General features: G+C 35.3%; 2 protein-coding genes and 1 pseudogene across 3 annotated transcripts; all 3 read right to left on the bottom strand.

The window, feature by feature from the left end:
• Positions 1-437: 437 nt before the first annotated feature.
• LOC147381464 (dynamin-related protein 4C pseudogene) lies at positions 438-3144 on the bottom strand (annotated as a pseudogene).
• A 1014-nt stretch (positions 3145-4158) lies between these two features.
• LOC147381463 (delta-1-pyrroline-5-carboxylate synthase-like) lies at positions 4159-7100 on the bottom strand. Of its 2 annotated transcripts, none has more exons than XR_015174560.1 (4): positions 6777-7100; positions 6106-6177; positions 5901-5955; positions 4159-4943 (listed from the first exon to the last, which is right to left on the bottom strand). XR_015174560.1 is itself a non-coding variant. In XM_086430381.1 (4 exons), the coding sequence occupies exons 1-4, from the start codon at positions 6825-6827 to the stop codon at positions 4808-4810; spliced, it is 363 nt and encodes a 120-aa protein (XP_086286507.1). In that variant the 5' UTR covers positions 6828-7100; the 3' UTR covers positions 4159-4807. The 2 variants fall into 2 exon arrangements, 1 of the variants encoding a protein (XP_086286507.1); XM_086430381.1 differs by having other exon boundaries at positions 5901-6004.
• A 4049-nt stretch (positions 7101-11149) lies between these two features.
• Positions 11150-14948, bottom strand: LOC147381462 (uncharacterized). Its single transcript, XM_086430380.1, has 5 exons — positions 14882-14948; positions 14657-14683; positions 12472-12634; positions 11634-11709; positions 11150-11313 (listed from the first exon to the last, which is right to left on the bottom strand). The coding sequence occupies exons 3-5, from the start codon at positions 12585-12587 to the stop codon at positions 11197-11199; spliced, it is 309 nt and encodes a 102-aa protein (XP_086286506.1). The 5' UTR covers positions 12588-12634; positions 14657-14683; positions 14882-14948; the 3' UTR covers positions 11150-11196.

The raw sequence follows: 14948 nt of genomic DNA, 5'->3' as shown, positions 1-14948 counted from the left end.
TTTCCCTACACTTTAACAAACGTGTTTTGTCCTACATCGGTTAGAAGTTTTGGAATGGGCTGATTTTTGGTGAGGATGATCTTTATGATTAGAAGATCATCCTCACCAAAAATCAGCCCATTCCGAAATTTTTAGCCCCATATTTATAAGTTGAAAAATCATGGACCGTCCATTTTTTGTAAACCATTTTTGATATGGTAAAAAGTTTTGGAATGAGCTGATTTTTTGTGAGGATGATCTCCTCACAAAAAATCAGCCTATTCCAAAACTTCTTACCCATGTAGACAAAACACATTTGTTAAAGTGTAGGGTAAAGCTTAGGGTGCGGAACGGGACCCTATATATATATATAATTTTTTTTTTTTTCTTTAAAACATCAATAACAGAAAAAGACACAGAACACTACTAGTGAGCTCACAAACTTAAGACGAACAATATAACAAAATAAAACCAGAACCACAAAACAGCACAATCTCCACCACGCACTAGCTCCATTGTGACGAACAACATAAAAAAATACAACTAGAAACACAAAGCAGCACAATCTCCGCCACTGTCATGCACTACCTCCATTGCTTCTTACACACATCATAACACGCACACTCATACAATATATATAGTAATTGGTTTGCGTTGAGACACATTTTGGGCTTGTTAAACCCATGGCGTCTAACACAACAATACTATGATGGTTAAATCTGCTTCACACCTGGTATAATGGGCTTGACCGTCACACAACCTAGGTGGGCATCAAATTGACATATGTTGCATCGATACAGCCAGTGGTTTGACCCGAATGTTTGGCATATATTGCAGGAGAAGGTTTTGGTTTGGTTGGCAGGGCAGAAGGCGAGGTTGAGAGGGTGAGGGTGGGACGTGTGATTGAGTGAAAAGGGCGTGAAAGCACATTGCATGTGAATGTCAAGCTTGCAAGGGCTGCAATGGTAGCAGAAGCCATCACCTTCTTGTCCACATGCATCGCACTTGAATTTGCCATCTGGATAGGCCGGGTAAGGGAGGAAAATGAGGCTGTGGTTGGGATCTGCGGGGTGGTTGATGGGCTTGCATCCTTTCCACAGAACTTCTTTGGATTCCTTAAGTAACTTAATACTCTTGTACAGCTTTGCACGTTTGGCAGTAATACAATGTGGTTCGTCCATCATGCTTTTGATCCCTCCATTGCCTGGCTGCATTATCTCGTTCACGATCTCCTTCTCCATCTCTTTGTTCACAAGGGTCTGAACACTGAACAGAAGATGATGTCCCAAATTATCAACTAACCTTTGCACAACAATCATCCAATAAGCTGTTAGTCTCATTTTGAGTTCGATCGCTTCCTGTAACAATGACATCGACGGATGCTCTCTCAAATGACCAACTTCGACTTCGCCAGACACTTCAAATTTTAACTTTGTTGGTTTGCTTGGATCGTTAATGACCTGGATGAAGTCCTTCTGTTGTGCCATGAGACCATTCAATGTTGACATGTATTCCGGATTAGAAGTATAATCTATGAGCTTTTCCATCTCTACAATCTCAAGCACTCGATCAATGGAGCGATCTCTCATCTTTGAAATTAGATTACGTGACGCTTTTATTGTAGAAGAATGAAGGTGAGGGTAATATTCCGAGTGAAGCAACAACACGCGAACAATCACACATTCCATGTAACTCCAAGCCTTCTTAACGAATTCAACTGGCTTGTGCGATACTTCCTTCACTTTTGTCTGTAAGATATTGAGGAATGCTGCACGAGGAAGAAAATTTGGACGTCCAGTCCCTTTTGTTTCTTCTAAAATTCTAATTTCCTCTATTAAAAATTCCTCTGTGGAGAGCTTCTTACCGGACTTAGACTTCAGTTCTTCAGAGAAGTCATTGAGCATTTGTGCCATTCGAGCAGCACAGTGCATCTCTTTTTCATCGAGGTAATCATCGAATTCTCCTCTGATGAAGATTTTGTTCAGAGACTCCTTTGCAGATCCTAGAACCTGCATAAAAGCCGTCGTTGAATCAGCAGCAGAAGAAAAATTCTGAGGTATTCGTTTCAGATCAGATGCAATCTGACTCAACTTCTCATCGATCTTCTTCACAATATCAGGCAAGCATTTGGATATGTTATTTGCTTGGATTTGGACAAGTTTTTTAGACAAAACAGGGATACCAAGGATAGATTTATCCATCTTAGAAAGAAATGCGTCAGTTTTAAACAGATTCTCTTCCTGTCTCATAGTTTCTTCAAAGGTCTCACCACCGGCACGACTCATCACAAAGACATAACCAAGCCCAGTACCAGCACATTCAGCCATGATTTTCTCAAACCGCCCTTCAGGAGCCTCATCAACTCTAGTAATAACAACCAATGTCCTCTCACCAGTTTTGTCTGCTTTCTGCGACATCTTGTACGACTCACAAGTCGAGAAATCACTGGTAACCGATAAAACATTGAGGATTATACTCTCTTTAGGGCTAATATACTCCATTATAATATTAGAAAGTTGCTCATATGCGTCGTCAGGTTGGCCCTGAACAGGTACTCGAGTAATACTTGGCAAATCAACCATGGTGAGATCAGGAACACTTTTCTTTTTGACAATAATAGTCAAGGGGGTGTTAGAGACAAATTTACCATCACCTGTTAATTCATTACTAGCTATGGAAATAGCTTGGGCGATGTGGTCTTCATCGATGGTGACAACCTTGCCTTCATATTCCAACTGAATTTCTGGCTTGAGTGTCGGGTGGTTTTGCAGGTGCATTATGAGGGGGGTACGACTGGAGATGTTTTGGCGGCGAGGGAGACTAATGCCAGCTAGGCATTCGAGCACACTTGATTTGAATGATGATTGATCGCCTATAACGACAATGGTGGGAAGATCTATGCCTTCTTGCATGATGTTTTGGTTGCGAAGGTTATCGACAGCGTTGAGGAGGGGTCGGATTCTGTCATTGAAGTTTGTAGAAAGAGGTGCAGTAAGTACTGTGGACCGAGTTTCTTCATTGCTGAGACCCATTTTCCCCATTCTCCAGTGAAGAGGTGGATGGAAAGCGATTATGAGAGTGAGATTGAACAAGAGAGGTGAGGGAAAGAAGTTGCTTAGTTCATGCTTCATAGATCACTCCTTGGAGGATTTTATAATGGTTGTCTCTCATTTTTATTTTTATTCCGAGTTTTTTTTTTTTTTTTTAAGTGAATAGAATTTTGTACTCTAAATAGAGATTTAGTAAATCTAGCCTTACTCTTTTTCTTTTGTACGGTGATAGAGAATTTTTTCTCTTTTGTACTGTGGTAGCCTTACTCTGTTTTTACTTCATTCTCTTCTTTTTGACTCTTTTTTCCTTTCTTCCACCACAGGTTCTCTCTTTAATTTTTACTTTTCCTGTTGTACCTTTTTAATTTTTCCATTCCCTTCTCTTTCCTTTCTTTATCGTCCTTTTATTCTCTTTTCTTCTTTTCTCCTTTCTTTTTCTTACCTTCTTTACTTCTCTCCTAAGTTTTAAATTCGTTTTATCAATCTAAAACTCGGCCAAGTCAATCTAAAGTAAGTTGAATTTCCATTTCACTCGCCACCGAATTCGTTTGAACCAACCCATTGAGTCCATTTGGAAGCTTGACAAGTTACACAATTACATTCTTTGGAAGAAAATTTCAAAAAACAATTCGATATCACTGGACATGTTCTTGGAATTAAAATGAACAATGAGCTGGAGTGGGAATTACGTCAAAAGTTTGTTACTTTTTTGGTAATTATCTCAAAAAACAATATGTTATTATTTGAATATTTTATTTTTTAAAATGTTTAATTAGTTTAAAAAATTTATTGGACTAGTGATAGAATGACTTGAGTTGACTTGACCCAGTGGACTCCAGGTTGAGTCATTTTGCAATATTTAAAACTATATCTGCCTAATTTGTTCCCTCTTCCCTTCTTTCTCTCCCACATTCTATTTCCCTATATTTTTGTTTTATTAAGAACTTGGCATAAAATTTTATATAAAAGTAAAAAATCTTTTCAAACTTGAATCTAAAATTTAGTAATTTTGATTAGAGAATAAGATGCATCAAATTATGGTACATGAGATACATGTATTATTTTCAACATATCTCATACTAAGAATAAGGAAGCTTTATTCTTAATCTTATTAATTTGCTAGGTTGAATCTTAATTTTACTTGCCACGTGCTTATTGAAGTTAATTGGGACATTTCCTCATAAAATAACTGCGTTATTTTATTGATAAATAACGACTATAGTGGGCAATCAAGTCATCCATAGTAAGAGAAGCACGATCAGAAGGAATACTAACAAGGTTTAACAAAGTAGATAAACCTTAACAAACTACTCAATCCCTAAAATCATTATCAGTCATAAGAAGCTGAGATGATGTCACATCCAGCTGCATAAAATAGAGAATTGCATAAATATTTGAAAGAAGCCCACTCAAACACAAAAGAATAAAAGGAAGTTGTTTATTTAATAGAAGGAAAATTACATTTCACATTCCGCATTTGTGATCATGGAATTTGAAATAAAAGTATTGGAATTTTCACCTGACTAACACAATGTGAAAAAAGCTCAAATTTGATGGCCTAGACCATCAAATTTCATAAAATTCGACAGACAAAAGGGTCGAATTGGTGTAAAAATTTGCATTGTCAAATTTTTTTTTTTTGATGGGTCAAAACTGTAAAATTAATGAAGGATGGGTGAAATTCGACAGCTTGAAACTGTCAAATCTGGGAATATTTAGAATTTGGACGGTCGTAGACCGTCAAAATTCAATTTCCAAAATTCATGGGCCTTAGCCTGTCAATTTTTTCTGTCGAATTTTCCATTTTCACGTACTGTAAACAAGGTATCATATAGAGCCATGAGTCCACTCTGTCCAACAGCTGCACATGCCTTTCCATCAAGCTCAACTTGTGGTTTTTGAAGATCAGCAAATCTGCAAAACATAAACAATTATGAATTCCTTTTAGAGGGACCTCCACCCTTCGCCTCTCTTTCCTTCAATATCATCCTTTAATCTAATATAATTAGATCCATCTAAAAGAGGGAAACAGAAATATGTAGTTCGATGGAAATATATACATATGAAAATCATATTCCATGAAATCAGGGGTTTCGTTGAATAGATAAACAAGCACTTTCTACATTTTTTTGGTTATAGGCACTCTCACAAACCAAAATATAACCATACTTCTACCCAATATTGCTCTTCTTGACTAATGATGTCATAAAAGAAAGCCAACATCATCATCATTGAGGGCACCACAAACCAAGTGGACATGTGGCATAAATTATGACCGTTCATGTGGCATAAGTAATAGAGTCACTAAAGAAGACGAAATACTCGAAGGATAGAGCCCGAAATATATAAAGCAACAAATAGTAAACATCAGTTAATGTTCAACGGACGGATAATGTTCAATGTCACGATCAATGGAAAATGCCTAATAGATGGGCAAATTTAACAGCTAGATCAATTGGATAACAGAAAATCAATCATAGGGTTACAATCATTTGTCAAAATATTATTAGAGAACTTCTATTGCCACACCAACTTTTACAAAGAGCACCCCAAGATGTGTGATAATTCTTTGATGGTATCATCTTAAATTTTCACAACAGAGAAAGAGGAGTCCAATTATTTCCCTATTATATAGACCAGGTGAATTCAGTTTTTTGGGTTTCCAATGTTATCATATCTAAATATTTTGGGTTCAATCCTCAGGTATGATTAGTGTCTAGGTAATGTCCCATGGTACATCCATATTATACTGAGAAATTGAGAATAAATTGTCTATTAAAGAGTATAAAAAAAGCAGAACAACTTTTTTCTTTACTATTCCAATGCACTAGAGAAAGTAAAATCAACAGTAAAAAGGGGATCCATAAGAACCTGTTGTTGACTAATTTTCTGTATCTAAGCAATTTCCGACCAACACCAACAGCACCTGAAGTCACCAAAATGACCTCAAAAACTCGAGCATTCAACTCTTTAATCTGCATGTATTTCATTCAGAAACATAACATTGTAAATGGTAACCCAACATTACCATTTCTATGTTCCACAACAATAAGCAAGGATGACATTCTAAGCTCACCTGCTCACACAATGTGCCGATTCTGCCCAAGGCTAATCTTCCATCAGCCCGGGTAATAATCACCATCCCAACCTTTATGAATCAGGAAACAACATAAGCAACGATGACGATCAAATAGTTTAGTTGTTCTACATTTAAATAAGGGTGATTTACCAAAACATGCCCTGAAAATTGAAAATTTTCCACCTTTCTGGAATTTTCCCTTTAAATAACTCATACAATTCAATCAGTTTGTACTCTTTCCAAAATCTTGAGAACTACTAGTCCAAAAAAGCTGACTAAAAATCACTGAAACTAATGAATTATCCGAAATTTAGTAATTGACATAATCTATTGCTCAAATTAAGGGGAAAAAATCTTTATTGGATGTCATTAAAGATTGGATTCCAATTTACACTCAATCGAGAATAATGAAATAAACATTAAACTCCAAATCAGAGCCCTAATGTCGATCAAACTAGTAGTCCATCATTATCCAAGAAAACGACATTAAATCGGATAGAAGTAGAGAATTACTTAATTCAGACTTAATTTATGTCAAGAAAAGCATTTCATTTACGATTCTATTCTAGTAGAAATTAGGGTTTTTAAGTAACGAATTTAATCTAGAAAAGAAAATATAATCAAAAGAACACATAGAGAATCAAAAGGTGTGCGAGAATGCAAGTAACCTTGACTACAACATGCTTAACATCTTTGACAAAAGCTCGAGTTGGATCCATGGCGTACTTCGTTTGGCCAACCTCAAAGAGCTACGAAATCTATGATTTGGATGCTCAAAACTTCAGAGAACATTAAAATCTGTTATCATTTTTCAACATTTAGAGAGAGAGGGAGAGATAACACTTGTTAGAAAGTTAGATTTCAGCCATTCATATCGAAACCCCTAGATGGAGTGGAGATGAGAAGAAATTGATATGTAGAGAGGGACTATTTTTGTGCAAATGTTGTTAGTTTTCACGCGCTCGGGTTTTGGTTTCTCATTTTTTTTCGTGAGGGTCATAACATGTTCTACAGTGGCACTTATTTTAGTCTCCGCGAAGAATATGTTGCTAAAAGCTTGTGTTTTTGTAGTGCCAAGTTAACAATGCCAAGACCTAACCAAGTCAAGGTCCAATCCAATGGGTTTGGGTTTGGCCGGCTCTACCAACTTGCATCCCTAATCTAACGGGCTATCACTTACCTTCCTTTAGTTAAATTGCTGTCGATAAAATCGTTAAAAAATGAATTTTTTTTATAAAGACCATTTTACCTATTTTCTTTTAAAAATAATGTCATTCTTTTCCATAGATAAAATATTCCTGCAAAAGATGGTTCATGCTTACATGTGAGAATGGATCGGCAATGAGAGGGTAAAATGGTTCAATAACATCTAAACATTAACACAGTCACTAACAGCAGTGGTAAGTGCAATTGTCGTAATATTATGGTCTCAACATAGTATTTACATCAATCCCTCGTTGGTTAAAAGGTGATTATAAATATATTAACCTTTAATGTTAACATATTTGGAAAAATATATTAATATTTCCAAATATGTATTTCTTTTTTTTCTTCTGTATTATTAAATTGGATTTCTTTTGGTTTCTTAACGTTCATATTGACAATAGTGTGTTGGTCAAATATAATTCAATAGTAGACAAATAAATTTATTTATCTACGTATTATGAGTTTCAATTTTTTATCTTAAATTTATAAATATATAACGGAAAAAGGTGTCAAAAGTAGACAACCATAACTGAACCAATGGTTGAATAAGATGACTCAAGATGACACTTTTAACCTTGCCGTCCTTTTACTCACTTTTATTTTGTTTTCTTATCTACATTTTTTTTGTTCTCATTTCAGATTTGTCTACATTTATTTATAATTTCTATTGCCACCCCAACTTTTGTTAATGTCAGTCCAAGATGTGTGTAATGCTTTGATGATTTACATATGAATGTGTGTGGCCTTAGCAAATATGAATTAGTGTGACATTAGCCGAGTGACAATAGAATTTTGTTATTTTTACAATTAAAAAAGAAAAGATATATCTTTCCTTTGTCTACGTTAGTTTACTTCTTTTCTTGATCCACATTAAGGTGGAGTCAAGTTTTCATGATTTGAACTATGCTTCTTTCTTTCTTTTTTTCTTCCAACCTGTCTTTATTCTTTTACATATCAAGATCTAGAACAGAATCTATTTGGCAATTTTTTTTTTTATACTTTAAAACACATGGGACTTATAAATAAATCATTTTCGGCATAACACACAACCCAACGTGTTTACTCTCCAACCAAAAAGTGCCACATATAGATCATATGCTGCTATAGAAACGGTACACCATTATTATCATTGAGCCTTCTTTTACAGCTTATTTATTATTCTCTCTCCATCTCTCTTTTTTTTCTTTTGTTTTCCTTTTTTAATTGATTCATTTATTTTTTAATTCTAGTTACATACATTATTATATAATTATTAAAAAAAAACCTCAAACTGGAGATCAGGTGCACATAAAACCACTTCCAACACTCTCATCTTCCTCACTTTGTCTCTATTCAGTCGTCAAGAAAGGTCGATAGCAGTTGATACAAATGAAAGGAGAATCCTCCCAAGTTCATCTTCAGAAGTCGCTCCCTACAAACAATGATGCGGATTGGGGCAACTTTCCCCAATTTTGGGACTTGTGATTTGATCCATGATCCATGGCCCGGTCCAAGATTCTGAACTTAGGGATGAGATAAAATCATACCAATTCTGAGAGAGGACTTGATGATCTATTCAAGAAAAATGTATATTTACAAGAAGTACTTGATTTTGCATTTCAAAAATGTAGAAAAAGACTGTTGAGCGTTCCATAGATTGGAATTTAGCAAACAATAATCTGATTTCAAGAATTTCTACTTGATTCATTACTTATCGAAATGACTCGAACTTGGACTTTATAGAAAGGTAAGGAAGTGTGACACTTAGAAAAAAATTCTAAACAATTTTTGTAGTTAAGTCCTGATTGTTGAAAGGAGAAAATTACAGACTGCATTGAAAATGTTTTTAGCAGGCTTCACTGACAAATCACACAGTAAAAATCTCTATAAATCGAACATAGGTCGAAATGATACAAGACCAATTCCTAATGAAAGTTAACTTCCAAAAATTTGTTCCATATAAAAATCATAGGGAAGCTTAGTGCAATTTCTACCACAAAACAATATTTCAGATTTTCAGTTCAAGAAAAACTAAAGAAGGAACTTTGCAAATTAATTAATCATACTTAAAAATCCTCCACTCGACTCCTCCAATATCATGCCGCCTGATTCCAATGTATTTGAAATATGAAAAGCATGAGTTGTGAAGCCCAATAGGAGTAACATGATTTGACTTCACATAGTCAAACAATAATGAAAAGGAAATCAAATAAAATGCATCGTGTAGAACAGCAATGAAATGATACAAACAAAATATCTCCGTTCTTATCACCACCACTCCTTCAAAGTCCAAATTCATGCCTATAAAATACAAGCAATCAATAAAAAATAATTAGAGTAAAAAAAAAGAAAATAATTAAAGATAGTGCTTTTTTTTATCATGTGAGTCCTAATAACCTTTCTTAGTAAGATTTTAAATCTTATTAAGGGTCATTTTGCCAACATAAATCACCATATGAAAAATCAAATACCACGGGCCTCTAAATTTCAATGAAAAACTCATATTAAAAAAGTATAATTATAAATAAATAAATAACTTAGTAAGGAAAGTATTTTTACTCTCCCAAACTAAAATCTTAGTCATTAATTATTTGAAAATTATCTTAAAATACCTTCTATATTTTATAAAATTTTAAAAATTGTATTATGAAAAAGTTCTATGAAATTCTAGCAAATAGATAACTTAGAAAACCTTTAAATAGTTATTGATATTTGAGATACCTCTTATGTTCCATGATTTAAAATGACATATTAATGACAGAGTAGCAAAATGTGTCAAAACAAGTTAAACTGTTGACGTCCCTCACCCAGACCTGCTCCATTGAATAATTGTGTTAGACGAGTTGATACTATTATAATTCAAACCCATTAATTTCATGTCATTTTTGAATCATGCTAAGATTGCCCCCTCCCCTCCTACTTATAAATATTTCCAAATTTTTTTTTATTTAAAAAGAACCCCTCCCTCAAAAAGTTTTCGTTGATAGGCATTATTGGACACATATCTCGAAGATGCCAACTAGGCACCAACATGGCATACATGTTGTTTTGGATCTGTCCTATAAGTAGGCATTGACGTCGTAGCCACAAGATGCTTTTTCTGGCCCATGAAATGATAGTGTGTCACGTCTAAGGCAAGGTATACAGACATTAAAAAGGGGGGGAGGACATCGAGGTGTAGGTTTGGTGGCTATGAGACAAGGAGCGGGCTAGTGTAAGGGATAATGGGTGACAACGCCTGAGGATTGGAGTTCTGTGAAACGTGTCAGACAGTTTGATCTTTTACCTGTTGAGAGCGTTAATAGAATTGACCTTCTCACTACAGTAAAATAGGGCTATAACGACGGTTGTGACCGTCGCTATAGGGACAAATACCGTAGCAAAAACATGTAGCGACGGCCAGGGAGGTCGTCGGTGGTCGTTGCTAATAACCCCATCGCTATATCTTATATCGACGGCCAACTATTCACAGACATCGTTAGTGCAGGACTTATAGCGATAGCCGATGCTTGCCATCGCTATAGGTTGTCGTTTGAAAAAAAATAGTTTACTCTTTAGCTACGCTTTTGGCTTTTGGCCATCGCTGTAAACGTTTTTGAAGAAAAAAAAAATTTTATTTTACACTAGCCCGCTCATGTATTGCAGAATATTGGAGATACCCCTAATGTTTTGAAATTGATGACCATGACCCCAATTACCAATATGAAAAGACCCAAATGCCCCACTCTACTAGAGTTCATTGTGATACTATTACTAGATTATGATACAAGATGAGCTACTAATTTTACTTTTACATTACAAAAATTATAACTAATTAGTTGCCTTTGCTGAGGTCTTGATAGGATATGAAGCTTCTTCATCGGCTATGCCGCGCTGCATTCTTATGTAACCTTTCTCACCCCATTATGGTCCCCATGAGTTCTTCACTATCCAATACTTGGTCCCATGTACAGTTGCTCCATAGCCCATGATCGCCACCCCATGATCTAGTTCTTTGCCACAATCTCCCGTGAATACACCCTGTGATGATAGTCAAGTCGATTCATGCATATAAATTAAATTTAAGGAATTTTATGTATTTAGAATATGAGAACTACAAACTAACCTAAGCCCCGCACCCAGGCTATGGCTGGTGCCTGCTTGGTAATAAGCTTGCAAGGGAAATTTTGGTATATAGTAATAATTTTAACAATTAAAAACACTTAATATCAATTTTATAGGTATATGTATGCTCCATCAATTCAGTAGACATCCACCTTTCCCACCAAAGTAATTCAATTTCTCCCCAATACACATCAATTTCATTGTTTCATAATCAAGAGTTTAGATTGGAAACTTACACTGAGCAAGACAGCAGTTTCAAGGGCATGAGCCTCTTTGAATGTTACATAAGCAGTGCAAGCATATTCTCTAGATCTGTTTATAACAAAAGGAATTCACCCGTCATGAAAAAATACAATTACACACACAATGCATTTTTTTTATGGGTAAGCTGAACTTGAACCCATGACCTCAAAGTTTTTTTGCAATGCGTCAAACCAACTGAGCTATGGGTCTAAAGCCCACAGACACAACATACATTGGAAATGGTATAAAAGAAAGTGTTTGGTAGTGTTCAAATTTGTATTGCTCCTTTACAACAACCCATTTTGATAGTGAAAATTTAATGGAGGAACCATAAGTTTACAAGGCTAAACCAGTTGCAACTATTTTAGGAAAAGAGGGAAAGAATGAATAACTCGAGACCCTCCATAGAAAATGGTTTGCAAGATTCAGCACTTTGGGTCCCAACATCTGCATACTTTGAACTATCCAAACATAAGCAAGCAAAAAAAGTTTACGTCTGACACAGGTAAGGTCAAATACTGCCATATTGGAGGAACCGTGATGTTGGAATTTTTTATCCCCTTTAATATAGCGGATCATGAGCTACCTACTGGGGAGTCTAAGAAAAATAGTAACTAATGAGATGGACTAAGAACTTGGTCATCAGATTCTAATTACAAACCCAACAACCAAATAGAAAATGCTGAGAAAAATGAAATCTTTCATAGTAGAAATAATATCCAATTATTAAAAGAAATGGAAAAAAAAAACAGAAAATTCATGAGACCCAAACACAAATTTAGTGATTTTTATTAAAGATAAAAGTTGATCAATAAATAAAAAAGTTAATACCTGACAATTTTGACATGATCGATAGCACCAGAGAAAGCAAAGAAATCATAAACATTCTTCTCATTAGCATTTGGTGACAGACCGGTAACTTCTACTACATACTCTCTTGGGCTCATGGTTTTTATATAATATCAGGCAAACGTCTGAATTGAGTTATTTTAACCTGATAGAGCGGTTAAGAAGAAATAGTAAAGCAAATGTTAGAAGGTGGTAGCTGTGTATAATAAGGAATTAAAAGTGTAAAATCATGCTTTTATTAATGAAGGCAGTTTTGCTATTTTTTGGCCGTAATTTCATCATTAGAAAACGAAATTTGTAAGATTCATTTTCTGAATCTGAATAAAAAGGTTAACAATGGGATAAAATGGATTATCATCAAATGAGCCTGAAAATAGTGATTTCCTAGACAATTTTTCATCTTATATTTCCTATAGTAAGTTAACGAGCCTGACAATATAAAAAGATGTACCTGGCAATCACTTCTGAAGTTTTTAAAATCAATATAGAAACAAGTATAGGGTGGTCCCTTAGGTTCATTACAGTCAATGGGCTCTATTCCATATGATCACCTCAAAACCTTATCACAACTCTCTTCCATTCGAATCTATCTTAAGTCGTACCCTATGTTAAGTCTTGTGTCTCCATATTTTCTTTCAATCACTTTGATGCACTTTGATCTTCCTCTTGCTTTTAGGATCCCCGACTTGTATGTTCCTCATCACTAGTGTTGTCCTTTATCTTCGTAACATGACCAAGTGTCAAGCCATCTCAATCGACTCTCCCAGGGGTGAAGCTAGTAAGGAGCTGGTGGGGGCAATTGCCCCCACAGAACTTTGAGACACTTCTATATTTTCAACTAATTACAGAACTTTGAGACACTTCTATAATTTCAACTAATCCATATTCATCTTCTTTCACCTTTGGGTCCAACTCTAGGTTTTAAGGAAAGGGTTTTGCCCCCTTAAAAGGCTAATGCCTTATTCCAAGAGATGTTGAAACTTACACCTTAGGCTAATGGATGCTGCAGAGTAGTGTCCAGAAGTATGGTTCATAAGTATAGGTAGATGATAAAAAGCTCTAAAAAATAATTTATTAGAAATCATCAGCGCTACAAAAAGGTGAAAGAAGATGGTCTGGTCTATGTAAGTAATTGATATATGAATCCCTCTGATTGTATAACATGAGCACTGCAATTTGAGGTGAGATCCTTATGAACCTCCATTGTAATATTTTGGTTCCTGCAAAGGTAATGTTGCAACAGATGTTTAGTCTGAACATCTCAGTTTTCCCCAAACAATTCTCTGAGATAGTAGAGGAAAACAACCAAGTGCAATTGAAAATAAAAATAAAAATCACTCCACTCAATTAACATAATTCTAAATAGATTCATCAGTAGGAAAATGTCAACTATTTCAAGACAAGCCAAAAGATGTCAATATTTTGTTCCAGTCTCCATTCCATAAAAACCTTTCAACCATTAAACTCACTCGTGTGAACGAAAAAAGCCATAACAGATGTGTTTAGAAGGTTGTACAATGTGCCATGTGGGTGGGTAGAGACATGCAAAGAATAATGAGATTTCCTCCCCCCGCCATCCCAACATTAAGATTTGCACTTAAAAAATCTCATGGCATTAACAAAGCATCATATTTAACTAATAAAACCATCACAAGGCATTATTGAAGAAACGCAGGGTTCGAGCATTGGTTAAAATGCTACCTATCCTACATGGATAGGGTGTTGCACCACAAAGCTTACTGTGATATCTCCATGGCACTAATACGTCTTGACACAATGGGTAAATCAAGTCGAATAAGAAAGATTTGGAAGACTACCAGTTATTTGAATGGATCTTCTTCTTATGTTTCAGAAATTTGGCAACAGGGGTCAAATCCATAGCCAGCCTAATTTTGATGGAGTTCTGTTTCAGAACATCAAGGTCACCATTCCACCCTATATTACATTGGAAACAAGAAGATATCTGCATATGAGAGATCAAATGCGTAGGAATTTAAGGTTCATCAACCTCGCTGGAAACACTTCTCCGCAAAAATAGAGAACCATAACAAATGAGAATACAAATGAAAAGAGTGGGCTAACAGGAAAAGCAAGAAAAATGTAAAACTGATAATTGACAGATGTATTTATGCTGCAAAATGCAAGTGGAATTATGAATTATTCTTACCACACACAGCCTTCAGGATTGGGCAGCCTGTGACAACCAGAAATAAAAATTAATATAAAAAAAAAATCTGCCATAAATAATAATCTGGACTCGACAAAGAGATGCTTGTGCCCATCACTGGATCAGTTCTTTATTTAAAGTTTAACCATGATGGTGCATAAATAAAAACTAAGATGAATGTCATCATTCATACATAAAAACTAATAGCTTTGTCCTTCTACCAACCTTTTATTGCTTTCTGCCATACTAAGATGGAAGCTTCTTACTCATCCACACCCAACCCATTTCCACC

This window comes from Akebia trifoliata, unplaced genomic scaffold (genome assembly GCF_017979445.1).
Source record: "Akebia trifoliata isolate Shusen 1 unplaced genomic scaffold, ASM1797944v1 Contig00460_ERROPOS263525, whole genome shotgun sequence".
In the NCBI taxonomy this organism is placed as follows: domain Eukaryota; kingdom Viridiplantae; phylum Streptophyta; class Magnoliopsida; order Ranunculales; family Lardizabalaceae; genus Akebia; species Akebia trifoliata.
The sequence above is the reverse complement of the archived record's forward strand: the minus strand, read 5'-3'. Positions and strand labels throughout refer to the sequence as shown.